Consider the following 17,197-nt stretch of genomic DNA (forward strand, 5'->3'; position numbering starts at 1 on the left):
TGATTGGATTCCACGGGATGTCAAGAGACCGCGTGGCCGCCCACCTACCAGATGGTCAGACTTCTTTGTCAAGGTCATGAACGATCGGTTTGAGGCCCTCCATGTTCCCGGAGCGAAGAGATGCCATTGGGCTACACTAGCACGCGACAGGGACAAATGGAGACGTTACTGGCGCCCGCTCGAGCAAATCGACGACTAACGGGAAGTTAAGTGATTAAGTGAAGTGAGAAAAGATTGTCTAGTTCCTCAAAAGATTCATGGGGTTTTGAATCCCAAAGGACTCCCAAAATAACCTACATCTAAATTTGTAATTGTGGACTTCAAGACTAAATAGGGAAGTTCAGATGCTTCAAAAGCACAGGCTGACCCTTAAAAAAAATAAAATGGGTTGGGGGGTACAGCAGGTAAGGCACTTGCCTTGCATGCAGCTACCCTGAGTTTCGTGGTACACCCCTGTGGTCTGTTGTGCCACAATTACAGCTTTTCCAAATCAGACTATGTGTGTGCTCCCTGAGGAGTCTGCAAGACCCCCCCCCCCTTTTCTCTTAGAAAGCAGAGCAATGGAAACTACATTCAAGGTTTCCAGGGTCATGTGGAGGTAAAACTGAAAATCGAAGTAAGGGAGAAAAAAGATACAAAAACAAAACAAAAACGTCCTCTGCTCAAAGAGAGACAAAAAACTAAAACCACAATATGCATAAATAAGTACAACAGTAAGAAAGAAGGTGAAAGGAATCAGGGATTGAAACAGTAATTTATACTAGATGAATTTCAATAAACAGAGGTCAGACAAACTCTAAAATTTGCATTTTGGAAATCTTCAGAGAAATAAATGAAGATAACCTTCCAAATAATAAAATGAACAGGTAAAAATAAAACATAAAATATAGCATATATTTTCTTGGTTTGTAAAATATATAAGGTATTATATATGTTATACATTTATATTTTATATATTTAATACAATATTTTCTAAAACAAAATATAGAATTACTACATTATATACATAAACATTATGCACGTATTAAAACATTGATTTTTTATTAAAATTGACAAAAATTGATAAAGACTAACTCTAAAATATGTGCAAGACCTTTACATAGAGAATTATAAAATTTCATTGAAAATGTTAATATCGGACAAACAAAAGAATCTCAGAACTGAGCAGCTCACTGCAGAGATGCCTCCAGACTTTGCACTAGGTTGATTTCACCAGACTCCTCCAGACAGGAACAGGTACCGTCCTTCCCTACGCCCTAGGAATCCTGGCAGCCGCCATCTTCCAGAACCCAATGAGAAGCCCAGGTACTCAGGAGTAGTAACGGCAAACACCAGGCCTCACAATGGGGGATGGGCCAATCCTCATTCCTTCTCCCTGACCAGATGATGCCCATGACTAGATGATGCTCCCTGACTAGATGATGCCCACAAACTGAGATGATGCCCAAGAACTGCTTCCGGCTCCTTAACGGCCATCATCCAGAGACACACAAAAGAGTCTCAGAACCGAGCTGCTTGCTGCGGAGATCTCTCCAAGCCCTAATTATCTAAAATTTTAGAATTCCAGGAGCATGTAGTCGCGAGACATCTTATACTAGCATAACAAGCAATAACAAAATGTATAACAAGCCATACAAAATAAATTGTCTAGCATTGCCTTTTCGGCAGATTTGAGTGGTGGCCGGAAAATTCCAAATAATAATGGTGGGACTGGTATCAAAATATTGAATATTATCAAAAAGTTGAGAGAGAGTACTATGGAAAGTGTCTGCCACACAGGCAGAGAAGGGTGGGGGTACGGGAGGAATCTGAAGATTTTGGTGGTGGAGAATGTACACAGGTGAAGGAATGGGTGTTTGATCATTGTATGACTCAAACTCAAACATGAAAGTTTTGTAACTGTTTCTCATGGTGATTCAATTAAAAAAATAAAAAGAAAAAGGAAAATGTTAAAATATCTATATAAATGGAGATACAATTCATTATACAGAATGGAGGACTCAATATTGTATGGATGTTAATTCTCTCCAAGTTTATCTACAGATTCAAAGTAATTTACATCATCATCCCAAAATAAAAATTAATGTTCAATGACTTGTATTTGAAGTATATAAATGTGCATGGATGAATATATACACATATACACATAGGTTTCATAACCTTACATTAAATATAAACCAACATTATGTGGATTAAATTCTTAGGTACAAAAATAATGCCATAAAACACTTAGAAAACATAATAAATATTTCTTTTTATTTCTAAATAAATTATAAATGTGACACTATAGCACTATCCTGTCGTTCATCGATTTGCTTGAGTGGGCCCAGTAACATCTCCATTCTGAGATTTGTTGTTACTGTGTTTGGCATATCGAATACATCACGGGTAGCTTGGCAGGCTTTGCCATGCTGGCGAGATACTCTCAGTAGCTTGCCGGGCTCTCTGAAAGGGGCGGAAGAATTGAACCCAGCTCGACCAGGCCAGCTGTGAGCAAGGAAAACACCATACCGCTGTGCTATTGCTCCATCCCTACATTATAAATAAATAATTATAAATAAAAATCAAAAATCCGTAGAAAAGGATTGATCAATTTGAATATTCTTTTTTTGGGGGGGGGTCACACCCAGCGATGTTCAGGGGTTATTCCTGGCACTTAAAAATTACTCCTGGCGGTGCTTGGAGGACCATATGAAATGCTGGGAATCGAACCCAGGTTGGCTGCATGCAAGACAAATGCCCTACCTGCTGTACTATCACTCCAGCCCCAATTTGAATATTCTTAAACTTAAAGAATAAAAAGACAAAGCATAATTGAGAGAACATATTTGCTATATAACTGACAAACAGTATATTGAGAATACCTTGCTTGGATTAATCCAATTGAACAGAAAAATGGGGGAGAAGAGAGGTAAGGATGAAGCTTGGAGGAAGAGAGGGAAGTAGAAAAGGAGGAGAAGAAAAGAAAAGAATCATAAGAAAAGCAAAAATGATTCAGAAACATGAACATATGTTTAGCCTCTTCAGTAACCAGGAAAATGACAGCTTCCTATCACCTATGCTGGGAGCATTTCTGAGTTGAAAGACACTGTGTGCAAGAATGAGAGCACAGTTGCTCTCTTGCTAGGTGCTACTTGGCAAAGTGAGACACACACATAACCTAGGGCCTGTTTTTCCAAACTTAGCAGGAGCAAAATAAGACAAGACCAAAAATATCCACAGGTCTTACTCACAAAAGTCCAAAACTACAAAATCCAAATGATCGTCATCGATAATACAGATAAACAGATGCATGCTTCAACTATACAGAGGTGAAAATAAACTTCATTAATATAGTCAAATCTAAAGACATAACTTTGAACACAATTCAAACACAGGACAAATCAGATGTACACTGACTAAGGATACAAACATGGTGAACTGTAAAGACACCCACGATGACAAATACCAAATAGGGGACAACAGTTCTCCTTGGGTGGATGGAGAGAAGTGACCATAGATAGTATTCTATGTCTTGGTCCATGCTAGAAAATGTTTGTAGTTTTGATCACTGTTCTTGCAGCATAACATGTTCTCTTAGTCTTTTCAGAAATGCTATATTTTCATTATTTTAAATTAATAAAATCAGAGTTGCTATTATATTTTGTATCTCGCCCGCACGGCAGAGCCTGGCAAGCTACCGAGAGTATTCGATATGCCAGACACAGTAACAACAAAGTCTCCAATGGAGACGTTACTGGGCCCGCTCGAGCAAATCGATGATCAACGGGAGGGCCTTTACCTTTACCTTTTTTATTATATTTTGTTATGATAGATGACATTACCAGATAGATTTAGCATTATTTTGAACTTACCTTGCAACAAATATTCTTTTTTTCATGGTGTCCAAAGATAACCGTGTAGCTTTTTGAAGACTGTCTAGCAATTGATGTGAGAAAAAGGCAAAGACCTCTTTACATTCCTGTAATAAGAAATCATAATAAACTAGGTATAACAAAAAGCACCCATGCAATAAAACAATAATATAAGGACTAAGTGAAAGATGGTAATAAGCTATAAAACTTCAATTACATTGTGGAAATAAATTTATTGCAAGGGTACTTCTTTATTTTTAAGGCAGATAGTTTTTTTTTTTAAAAAAAACGCTTTTTAATCAAATCACTGTGGGATAGACCACTACCATTACAAAACTGTTCATGATTGGATTTCAGTCATATCGTGTTTCAACACCCATCACTCCACCAGAGTACATTTCCAGCACCAGTGTCCCCAGGTTCCCTCCCATCACCCCCACCCCCTGCCTGCCTCTATTGGAGGCACTTCTATCTATCTATCTATCTATCTATCTATCTATCTATCTCTCCCTCCATCCCTCCTTCCCTTTTCTCTCCCTCGCTTCTTCCCTCCCCTCCTCTCCTTTTGGGCATTGTGGTTAAGGCAAATAGTTTTTGAAAGGCTGGCTTACATAAGCATCTTAGCAATTCATAAGGACTTGTTCAAAAATTAAATTCAGTCTCTGGAAAGAAAGATGGCGGCCGCACGGGAGCCTTGTGGACAGCAGGTTTGAGCCGGGCTCGGCGGGAGCGGTGGGGACCTCATGGGAAGGGGGGCTTTGTGGGCCGTCCCCCACGCCCCACCGAGGTCGCCAGCTGCCCCCCACGAGCGGCTCTCCGGCACGGCCACGACTCCAGGGCACAGAAACCAATCTCTTAACTATCTAACTTTTAATAGAAATTCTTCCAGGGTCAATAAGTAAAATAGCAGAAATTTAAAACCGCGCGGCCGCGATAGCGGCCGCACGACATCATTTTATGCTTAAACCAAGTTGTAGAAAGCAAATCATTTCACAACGCTGTTTCAGCATATCTGATTGTGGGGGGTGGGTCGTAAACTCTAAACAATAATTGTGCATCTCCTATCGAAACAATCTATCTAGTCAAAGTAGATAGAGTATTAACTAGGACTCATCTGCCTCACAAGAATTGGGAGGGGTGGGAGGTGGGGGTCTATTGGGGTTCGGGGTTAAAAATAAGTATTGGTAAAGGGAAATGTGTTTGATATTTACATGACTGAGACCTAAACCCGAAAGCTCTGTAACTTTTCCCATAGTGATTCAATAAAGAAATAAATTATAAAAAATAAAAAAAAAAAGAAGGAGAAGGACAGACATAGAATGACTGCACTAATTTGTGGGATATAAAAAAAAAATCACATATCATGAGGCTAATACCCGAGGACAGTAGAAACAAAGGCCAGGATCAATGGTCCACTGTTGGAGGTCTACCTCAAAGGGAGAGGGCAGTTAGGCTAGAGAAGGGACCATTATGACAGTGATGGCTGGAAGGGATTGCTCTGGATGGGAGGTGTGTGCTGAAAGTGGGTAAAGGAACAAACATGGTGGCCTCTTAGTATCTGTATTGCAAATCATAAAACTTGAAAGAGGAGGGAGGGAGAGGGAGAGGGAGAGGAGGAGAGAGGGGGAAATTGCGGAGATATTGCTAGTGGGCCATGTTCAGTGGTAGAAGGATGGATGTTGGAACATTGTATGACTGAAACAAACCTGATCATGAAAGCTTTGTAATTGTATTTCATGATGATTCAATTAAAAAAACATTTAAAAAGAAAAAAAACAGTTTTACAAGATAATACTGTATTTCTCAATAGCTAATAATTTATTCTCCTCAACTGGAGTATTTGTTAAATGTGACACATTTTCCAAGTGAAAGAGAGAGAGAGAGAGAGAGAGAGAGAGAGAGAGAGAGACAGACAGACAGACAGACAGACAGAGAGACAGAGAGAGAGAAAGAGAGAGACAGAAGACAGGTATTGAAACATTGTATGACTGAAACTCTATCATAACTTTGTAGCTGTGTATCTCATGGTGATTCAGTTAAAATATAAATAATTTTTTAAAAACATTTTTTAAATGTGGCACATTTTTCACTGCCTAGGCAGGGTATGGGCTTAAGAAGATAATTTTGTTGTCAAAATTGTCAAGATTTTCAACTTGCAACATATACATATTATAAAATGTATAATACCAAATTACATGGATTGAAACCTCATGATTTGAGCTTCTCTCCAAACCCCCTGTCCCCCAGAGGAAAAGCAGCCGGGTTTATGGGTTAACGTGTCTAGCCAGCATGGGGATCATCCTGTGTCTCATGTCAGGCCACCGTGGGGATCACCCTGTGTCTTGCAGTCAGTCACACATCAGGTCAGACTTTGCCCACATGGCTGCTCTCTACTCTACAACTGGCCTCAGACTGGACAGGAAGTCAGGGTGAGTTGAATGAGAAGAAAGGTTTATCAGATGAACCAAGAGGAGATGAACCATGTTTGCTGGAATGATTCAGTTCAAACACAGACCTGCTATAAGCAAACTGCTGTCAGCAATGTGGAAGATAGATTTAATAAGCAGATTTAAGAGGTAACTGCACCCATGCAGCTCGATATGTGATCCCTGAGTTTGAGAATCTCTAATGGGAAACTTCAGACTCTCCACACTAGAGAAATGCCAAAAGGCGTGGAGCATGACAACAGGTGCCAGAGTAGATAGATCTGTCCCCACATAGCAAATAATATCTGTCCCTGCATAGAACCCAGTAGGGAGTGTCTGGATGCATTTTACAAGCTCCAGGTATCCTGCCTTGAGTTTCACCCCACCTACAAGATTTGTCACCTAACTGCAGCATCTAGCCCTTAAATGGGATGGGGCAAGGAAAAGCAGAGTTGGAAAGGTGATAGGTCAGTAATGCTAAACTTTATGTGGTTGGACCATCATCTCAAGCTGAGACCCTCTATAAAATACGTGTGTAGTTGTCAATAAAGTGAGAGGTCATCAGCTGTCCCTCGGTGTGGTTTCTCCACGCACCTGTCGTCCTTCATCCTGCATCTGCCCTGACCCAGTACAAACGTTGGGGAAAACTGTTCCCCAGTAAAAAGGAATGCAACAGGAAGAAAAGAATTACCGGCGAAGACCACTCAGTGGCATCACCACTGAGTCATGACCCAATATCCTTCCAAAATCTCCCAGTGCATGGTGCTGAAAAGAATCCAGAGACTAAAGTCAAGACTCAGCTGGATAGCAACACAATCTTGACACTAGATGGAAACTGCCCACTCAACTGCCCACTGCCCGCTTCTATGCCAGAAGGAGAAGGCTCCAGACTACCCACGGTTTGACTTAAAAGGATGAGAAATGGGAGATGCCTAGATCACTCTTGATGCCAGTGTTTATAGAGGAGATAGACAGAAAAAGAAAGAAATCAAGAGGAGAAGAAGAGAATTGGAAGTAATTGTGAACAGGCTTCAGTTATACTGGTGATATGGGTGAGTGATACGGCCATATATCCAAAACACAGTCTCAACAACAATGAAAATATAAGATCTAAGCTGCAACCACTGGAACTCTGCAACGTGTTTGCCAAGTTGATAGGTGGGGATAGGGTGGGGGCTGGGGTGGAGAGGGACTATGGGAATGCTGAGGGGATAAGGGGAGTTGACACGGGTGGTGGAATTGGTGCTGAAATATTATCTGCCTAAAACCCAACTCAACTTTTTAAATCATAGTTCTTTAATTAAAAGAATAAAGAGGAAAAATTAAATATACAAATACAATTCCTTGGGCTGAATAAAAGTCAATCAAAATCTGGCAATAAGTAGCAAATAAACATGGTAACAGAGAACAAAGGAATCTAGTGCTGAGTTATGTGGATTTACAGTTTACAATTACTAATTGTAAAACCAGGTCAATGATAAGGGAGTAGGGGTGGAGTGGGGGATTATCTCCTTTTCTGTAATTAACACAACTGTGTTCCAATTTGCTTATGCTTGAGAGCACTTTATGGATTCCCATATCTTACCTGATAATATAATGTTCAAATTTTTTATTTCTTTCTGTATTTTGTCATAAAGCCAGATTGCTCATAAACCCCAGCAACAGCCATTAAGAACTGCCCAGAAGCAGCAGCATTTGAGGTTCTCTACAATCCTAAAACCTAATTCTATAAAATTGCATGAGGTCGTTTCACCAGAAATACCTTTTTAAATTCATCCTCTTTATCATTAACTTTAAGTTCTTCCATAGCGTCATAATCAGTAGTTTCACCATCTTCTGGTTCACTTCCAAAAACCACGCGTTTCCTCTGTTCTATAGACAACAAACAAAAACCAAATATAACATTTAATGTTTAGCCTTCAACTAATTCTCTATGACCAAGCTTTCTTAGGAAGTTCCTTCTTCCAAAGTTCTTGCATCCAATTTTGAGATTGTGATGGCTACAATGTCTGGTGAGAGGGAGGGTAACACATTTGTTGAAGTTCATTGCATGCTTGGGTACAGTGCATCAGGGGTTTGCATTTACTGTGGCACCAGGGATCAAGCCTGCAGAGCCTAGATCAAGCTTGGCAATGTAGGAAGAGTCAAGATTCAAACTGACAACCTCACACGCGCACGGCAGGCACTCTACCGCTGTGCTACACAACCAGGCCCCTTGCTGTAAGTTTTTTCTTTTCACTATATAAAGATGAATTCAAGAATGCTTGAACTCGACTCAAATCACGCATTGCAAAAGAATCAGCATTCTTCTAATATACTTGGTAAATAAAACTCTTTGAGGACAGAGTTAAGAAATATTTTAAGAGGTGCCTGTATCTGCTTATCTTTGTAATTTTCTAACACAAAGAGCTGGCACCAGAGTCTGGAGAGACAGTTAAGGGTAAGACCCTGGTTAGACCCCTAGAGCTGTATGGCCCTTGGAACACAGAGCCCTGAATAGCCCCTGAGCACCATCACTGAGTCATGACCCAATCTCCTCCCCCAAACTTCTCCCCAAGAGAGAACAGATACTTTTATGATTTTAATACTTTGAAGGAACAGAGAAACAAGGGAGAATACTGACTTCCTTCAGGTTTCGAGTCCCACGACCTCAGCCTTACTATCATGGCTGGTGCCTGGAGCCTGTCCTGGTAGGACTTGCTGCAGGATCCCTGACCTCTACCACCTAGACACAGTAGCATCCCTCTCCCTGTGCTGTGTGACAGCCAAAACTCTCTCTATATTTTCTAATGCTGCACAATAAAGTAAATACAGAGATGAGTTTGCATTGCAGGACCAAAGCTGCTTTCTACAGAAGGCTGATCCTTGGTCAACATATGGGAATGTGGCCTTCCTGAAGAATCCCTACTAGTCTCTAACTCAGCTTTATGAATGCAGGTCCTGCTGGTCTGCAAAACTACATTACTGCATAATGTGTGGTACACCTGGATCATGAAGCAATACTATTAAAATCCTGGTAAATATTTGTTCGTAAATATTCTTATTATAAATCCTGGTTTTTCTTTCTGCTTTTGCAGTCCACAAAGTTGTTTTTATTTTACCAGCTGGTCCTCAGGTGTAAAAAAGTTGTAAACCCTTGGCTAACCGATAAGAGCTCACTGTGCTAAGCACCTTCTGCCAATGATGGGGTTTATGCTGATCAACTGTTTTCCTGCTGAAACTCTGGGATTTTGTTACCTGCTCAGCAGAATGTGCATATTTGAGAACAGACTTAGAACTTGTGGTTCAAACATTGTCACTAATGAAATTACCTGGTAACTGTTTTGTTGCTCTTGCACTGTACTTAACTTCATAAATACTCTCAAATATTGATATAAGTTCTTTGACAGCTTCTTCCACATGCCTACTTTTGTGATTTAAAATATCAGCCCATTCTTTTGTATAGGTCTATAAAATAAATAAATGACTATTAATTTTCAGACAAATAAAGGTACTGTGACAAAATGGAAGTACTCCTCAAAGCATTATACAGATTCAATGCTATAAAGATATCTATGACATTTACAAAGTAGTTGATCAAACATTTCTGAAATTCAAATGGAACAACAAACCCCAATGAATAGCTAAAGCAATTCTTGGAAAAAAAGAATTTCAAACTGTGTTACAAAGTGGTAGTTAACTAAAACATCATGGTATTGGAATAAAAACAGACCTGTAGACCAATGGAATAGAGCTGAATATCCTGACACTGCACTGCACTGCACAGCACTGTCCTCCCGCTGTTCATCGATTTGCCCGAGCAGGCCCAGTAACGTTTCCATTGTGAGACATGTTGCTACTGTGTTTGGCATATCGAACATGACACAGGTAACTTGCCAGATTTTGCCATGCAGGCTCTCCGAGAGAGGCGGAGGAATCGAACTCAGCTTGGCCACACTGACCGCGCGCAAGGCAAATGCCCTACTGCTGTGCTATCGCTCCTGACACACACCCTCAAATATCTGATCATTTAATATTTGATAAGGGAGTAAAAATAGGAAATAGAGCAAGGAATACCTCTTTAAAACAAGTAGTGCTGTAGCTGTTAGAAAAGAGGAAGTCATGAAATTTACATACAAATGGTACTACATGCAAAGTATCATGTTAAGCGAAATGAGTCAGAAAGAGGGGGACAGACATAGAAAGACTGCATTCATCTGGGGAACATAAAGTAACAAAATAGGAGACTAACACCCAAGAATGGCTGAGATTAGTACCAGGAATTTTGCTCCATGGCTTGGAGGCCAGCCACACATGCTAGGGGGAAAGGGAGCTCAGATAGAGAAGGGAGCACCAAATAAAGGGTCTTGGGAAGATCCTCCCAGGATGGAAGAAGCATGCTGAGAGTAGACTATAGACCAAACATGATTGCCACTCATTGCCTCTTTTGCAAATCACAACACCCAAAAGGAGAGAGAGAACAAAAGGGAATGCCCTGCCACAGAGGCAGGGTGGGATGGGTGGGATAGAGGGTGGGAGGGATACTGGGATCCGTGGTGGTGGGAAATAGACACTGGTGGAGGGATGGGTATTTGATCTTGTATAATTGAAACCCAAGCACAAAAATTTATAAGTCTACAACTGTACCTCATGGTCTCTCACTAATAACATTTTTTTAAAAAATTAGAAAAAAAATAAAACAAGTGGTGCTGGCAAAACTGGACAGCTACATGCAAAATAAATAAATAAATGGACTCAGACCTCTGTCTAATGTCATGCACAAAAGCCAGATCAAATGGATTAAAAACCTCAACATCAGATGTGAATCCATAAGGTACATGGAAAAAAATGTAGGCAAAACTCTCCACAATACTGAAGCTAAAAGCATCTCCAAGGATAAAACACCATTGACTAAGCAAGTGGAAGCAAAGATAAGCAGTAATGGAATTTTTGATAAAAATTAATAAATATGTAAAAGTAAAAAAAGTAAAGGCCCTCCCGTTGATCATCGATTTGCTGGAGCGGGCCCAGTAACGTCTCCATTGGAGACATTGTTGTTACTGTGTCTGGCATATCGAATACTCTCGGTAGCTTGCCGGGCTCTCCGAGAGGGGCGGAGGAATCGAACTCGGGTCGGCCATGTTGGCTGCGTGCAAGGCAGACGCCCTACCTGCTGTGCTATCGCTTGTATAAACCACAAAAGGTACATTTGCAATGGAGACTAATGTACTGGCTTCTTTTCGTACATTCAGAGTAACCCTCACCTCTATCTAATTGCAGAACATTACCATCACCCCCCACTTGAGAACCCCTATCCCCTCTATAATTCCTCCACACACTCCATTGCCACATCCTTGACAACCACTAATATACTTTCTATTTTTATGGAGCAAGGTGGACTTTATTGAAAGCTTTTAATATACATAGTAGCATTATCATTATCACAAATATTTTCCTGATATTTCTATTCCACTTATATATATTGAGAAGATACAGAAATGTCTGCCAGTGTCCAGTCAGAAAACAAACAAACAAACAAAGACACCAGATATTTTAACACATGGCAGTTAGTGCAGGTAATTAAATGACTATTGGTGATACCAGAAGTCAAAAAGGAATAAAGACATTGTACCTGATGCTTCCCAGGTTCCTAGGGTTTGGGGTGAAAGAGCAAAGAAAGGGGCTTGATTCATTAAAACCCAGAACTGGGAGAAACAGCAGATGTGGGGATGACCCAGAACCGCAAACGCTCAGAGAGGGAACCCAAAGTACTGGGGTCTCTGATAGGCAGTAAGAGGCTTCTCTGGAAAGGCTGGAACAAGCAAGGACCTGTACTAAATGCTGCTTAGGAAAGAGCTCTTGTCCACATAACAGTGCGAGCAACAGAGGGAAAGACAGAAAGAGTAAGTTTGCTTCTCTCTCCTCCATGTAGCACTCCTTCTGGCAAAGCTGACAGGGTCAAGGTTAAGTGGAGTTTTCAGATCCCGGCCCCAGCAACACAAACCAAAAAGACCAACTTGAAGTAGACCACTGATGGCTTTTTAAGAGTAGTTGGCCCTAAAGTAATGGCGGGTAGGGGGTTTCTTTTTTATATATTCAGAGCAACCCAGCGAAACCTTGCATGCAGCTGACCTGGGTTTGAGTCTCAGCACCACATATGGTTCCCTGATACCTGAGTACTGCCAGTCCCAACAGCACCCCCACCTCCAAAATAAGAAAGAAAGAAAGAAAAATTTAAGCAGTAATCTTGATTTTTCTGTACTAATGCCATTTCAAAGTAACCAGCCAACTAATGAAGTAAATTTCTTTATGGCAATATTTAATCAATAAAATCTAAAATTAGAAAATTGACACTTTGCAACCTACAATAAAATCATGGCTCTTACAGGCAACAATAATCAAAGGCTGTTAAACTCTTTGGGTGAAATGTTCAGGTGAAGTGTTAGTGGAAATCTTTATAATGATGGCTGAAGTTGGCTATATGTTGCCCACAGATCAATCTTATTATCACTAAAAGGGAAACAAACTTGTATATGCCTCCTGATGAGTTGCAATAGGAAATAACAAATTACCCCCTGTGAATTACTCTGTCAGTAAGAGAAAAAATAAATTGAGCCTGAACCCATATAGCCTTCACTGCTAATTAAAATTTACAGGAAATTCAGGGGACACAGAAATAAGTTAACATAACACCGTTTGTATGCAATCAGCAAAATCAAGAACATGGAAAATGTTCAGGACATATGATCACATTTTTTTTTCAATGAGAAGGAAGGTGGTAAAGGACTTGAAATAAGTGGCCAGTAAGCACATTAAAAATGTTCGGCATGTGGAGAAACTGTAACATTGGTGAGGAAGTAAAATTGTGGTCGCTATGGAAAAATTGTGGTGGTTTTTCAAAAAGTTACACATGGATTTGTATGACCCAGCAATTTCATTCTAGGTGTATACCAGAGGAACTTAAAACTGAGGCTCAAGGGGCTTTAGAGATAGTACAGTGTGTAGAGTACTTGCCTCGCAAACGGCCAAGATTCAATCTCTTGGCATCCATATGGTCCCCTGAGCACTGCCAGAAGTAATTCCTGAGTGCAGAGCCCATAGTATCCCCTGAGCATTGCCAGGTGTGGCCCAGCTTCCCACTCCCCGCTCCCAGAAAACTGAGGCTCAAATATATAACTACACACCAATGTTCTGAACAGCAATAGCAGCAATAGCAAAAGGGTGGAAAGAACACAAATGCCTATCAGTGGATGAATAATAAATAAGCATAATTTGATGTAGTTATGCAATGAAACATCATAAAAAGGGACAAAATTCTAGCAGATGCTATAGTATGTCTGAATCTTGGGGGGAAAAGTATGCTAAGAGGAATATGCCACTAACAAAAGAACGTTGTATGATTCCATTTATATGAGTTACCTAGACTAGGTAAATTCAGGAAGGCGAAGTGTAACAGAGATTACCTGGGGTTGTGGGGTGAGAAGAAGGAGGGTTTATTGTTTAAAGGTAGAAAGCAACTGTGTGGGATGATGAACACTTCCAGAAATAGATTAAAATGTGATGTTGCAAATATATTTAATGTTCCACAACTGTGTGACATCAAAAATAGTTGAAATCATTGGTTCAGGGATGGAGCTCATGCCTTGCATATATGAGGCTATCAGTGTAATTCCCACTTCACTGGAACCACGTGTCTGATCTTAGACACTGGAACAAAAATGCTAAGTTTTATGTTAAAATATATTTTAACTCAAAAAGTATTGCAAGTCAAAATGAGGGAGGTAAAAAATAATTTTTAAAACAGAGTGGATAACCATGCCGCCAGAGCCTGCACCAGGCTATTTCACTCAGGGCAACCTGGAGGGGGGCGGATGAGACCCCTCCCTGCCCCAAGGGACCCAACCCTGGCAGCCAAAAACACCCACAACTCAGCCACCACCACGCTTACAGCCACTCTCCACACGTTCGGGCTGAGCATCACCCACAAGTGCATCTGTTCCTGGACCACGCAGCCACATTTGCAGCCACGCAGTTCTTCAAACCACATACTCTGCCTATCCTCCAGAACTACTGTACCACATCTGACAGGATTCAAAGTAAGAGGCAACCAATCTTAGAGGGAAATATACATTTTTACAGATATATATAAAAAACACATAAGGCTCAACTTTTAACATATTAGTGATCACTTACAGAAAGGTTTAATGGCCTCTGGTTGAAATACAACAATCCTCATGCTCTTTTCCTCCTAGTATTCTTTTTTCTAGCATTCTCAGCAGATTTTTATAACAAACAATACAAAGTATATTATTTCTGTTCTGCTTTGGGGCAGGGATTGGGGTTCGGGATGGAAACATTCGAAATACGGTAGTGGGAAGGTGTAATGGTGGTGGAATTGGTGTTTGAATATTAAATGTAATCAAATATTGTGAAACTACATTATAAAATAAAAATAAATTTAAAAATAAATAGAATGGAGAGTGGAATTATTTTTTTAATTGTAGAGACTCATCAATCAAATGCTATTATATGATTCTTTTTGGCTCCTAATTCAAACAGATCAATATAACAGATTCTACAAATTGAATTCTACAAACTGTGGCCCACCCAATTCACTTCGGTGTTTATTTTTGCTGACTTATTTTGGTGGACATACATACGCATAAGCATGTTCAGCGTATAGCTTTTGACTAAAAGATATGAACTGAGGATGCCAGCATGAAGACCCAGTCCATGCTCTCAGCAGTTTTTCCAGCCCATCCAATTAGTTAAGTGAGTGTCCCACTGGAACAGGTGTTCTGCAGGACCAGAGAGCCCCAGCCAAGACCCCCAGCCAAGCCCTGACCCCAAAGAAGCCCTGGTTGCCAGATGGCCTGACTGCTTTCCAGCAGCCTTTCCAGCCCAACCAATTAACAGAGACCAGAAAGGGACCAGGTGTAACCCTAATTTCATTCTCCGCCTCTGGAATACTGAACTGCATGAGACTTCTATTTTCTCAACTTCACACAGAAGTCACCAAAAGGATTCTTGTAGAAGTCCACAATCCTGGGATATCCCTCATTGCCTCTCATTGCTGAATCACTAAGACTCCTCTCTCAGGAGTGACTACAAAAATTCAGCCCAGAGAATTTCCCACAGTGGACGCCCATCAAGTCTAAGAAGTAAAGATTGAAGTCCAGAAGGCTCTACCAGCACTAACCAGCTCTATAACATTTCAGGTTAAAGATTTTAGGGGCCCCATGCTATGGGTGTTCAATAAGCACAAAGAAACAATGGTACAGATGAAAGATAAAAAAGCTAAGGCAGCGCTATGACAGACTCAATAAGGAGCCAGGCCTAAGTTCCGGTTCCTAGGCTTAAGTTACGGTTTCCGGAAGTGATGTGGCCAGCCAGGACAACTAAATAGAAATGGCCACCAGAACAACCAAACAAATGATGGGGAAAGACCCCAGCAACTGCCTCAGCCTGCCTCCAGCCAATCAGAAGTTACTAACTAGCTGGAAAGTCCCCTAAACAATTGCCAAAGAAAAACCCACATTATTTTGTGCTGGACGATAAAAACCCTGCAAATCTGTGGCAAGGGGCCACTCGCTCTGAGGAAGCCGCTGTGTTGGTGAGCCAGACTGAGGCAGGGGGTTGGGGGTCACCCTAGCTCGACCTAGCAAATAAAGACCTTTTGCTTGTTGCATCACCACTTGTCTTTGTGTGATTTCTCTGGGGAGATCTTGGCCTGGTTTAACACAGGTACAAGAAAGTATGAGAGGAGGTATTAAACAACTACAGTCAGAAATTTCAGAACTGAAGAATATGGCAAATGAAACTAAAAACTCATAAAAGGATAAAATAGCTGATGAAAATAATAGTGAGTTCCAAGATAAGATACAGAAATGTCTAGAAATCAACAGAAGATTTAAAACTATAAAAGCACATCAGAAAACTATGGCGTGGGACTGGAGCAATAGCACAGCGGGTAGGGCGTTTGCCTTGCACGTGGCCGACCCGAGTTCAATTCCCAGCATCCCATATGGTTCTCTGAGCACTGCCAGGAGTAATTGCTGAGTGCAGAACCAGGAGTAACCCCTGTGCAACGCCATGTGTGACCCAAAAAGCCAAAAAAAAAAAAAAAAAAGAAAAAAAGAAAAGAAAACTCTTGGGTGAGTTCAAGAGGAATAATCTAAGAGTCATCAAAGACCCTGAGGAACAGGCAGGGGAATTCAATGACAAATCAGTAATTGAAGAAATCATATATGAGATTTTCCCAGTGTTGAAGAGTTCATCCAGATTCATGAAGCCCAAAGAGACTAAAAGGGATCCAACTAGAAAAAAAAAATCTGAGACATATTGAATCAGAATCTCAAAAGCTAAATGTATAGATAAAATCAGCAAGATCAAAGAAGAAATCTACATATGAAATCCCATAAAATTCACAGAAGTTCCATCAAATGAGACCTTAAGGCCCAAAGGTGAATGATGGGATATTGCTAAAAGCTAAATAAAAATAATGTATCACCATGAATACTTTGTTCAACTATATTATCAATCAGATTTGAAGGAATTATACTAAATTTCATGGGTAAGCAGAAGCTTAGCAACTTCACGGCCTTAAACCCAATTTTGCAATAAGCAGTAAAGCACTGCAGCACTGTCCTCCTGCTGTTCATTGATTTGCTGGAGCAGGCCCAGTAACGTCTCTATTGTGAGAGTTGTTGTTACTGTGTTTGGCATATTGAATACATCACAGGTAGCTTGCCAGGCTTTGCCGTGTGGGCGAGATACCCTCAGTAGCTTACCGGGCTCTCCGAGAGGGGCAGAGGAATTGAACTCTGGTGGGCTGCATGCAAGGCAAACGCCCTACCCGCTGTGCTATCGCTCCAGCCCTTATTTAAAAGATAAGACGAACCTAACAGTCACATATAACTCCTAAAAAAATGAAGCAAC

At 40.7% G+C, this 17,197-nt stretch overlaps 1 protein-coding gene across 1 annotated transcript in view; it reads right to left on the minus strand.

Annotated features, from left to right (window-relative positions):
• Positions 1 to 17,197, minus strand: part of DNAH8 (dynein axonemal heavy chain 8) — a 438,788-nt gene that overhangs the window by 285,741 nt on the left and 135,850 nt on the right. The window contains 4 exon segments of the mRNA XM_056137311.1: positions 360 to 362; positions 3,855 to 3,961; positions 8,043 to 8,152; positions 9,592 to 9,727. Of these exon segments, the coding sequence (XP_055993286.1) occupies positions 360 to 362; positions 3,855 to 3,961; positions 8,043 to 8,152; positions 9,592 to 9,727 (356 nt within the window).

This window comes from Sorex fumeus, unplaced genomic scaffold (genome assembly GCF_029834395.1).
Source record: "Sorex fumeus unplaced genomic scaffold, SorFum_2.1 ptg000123l, whole genome shotgun sequence".
NCBI classification, from domain to species: Eukaryota; Metazoa; Chordata; class Mammalia; order Eulipotyphla; family Soricidae; genus Sorex; species Sorex fumeus.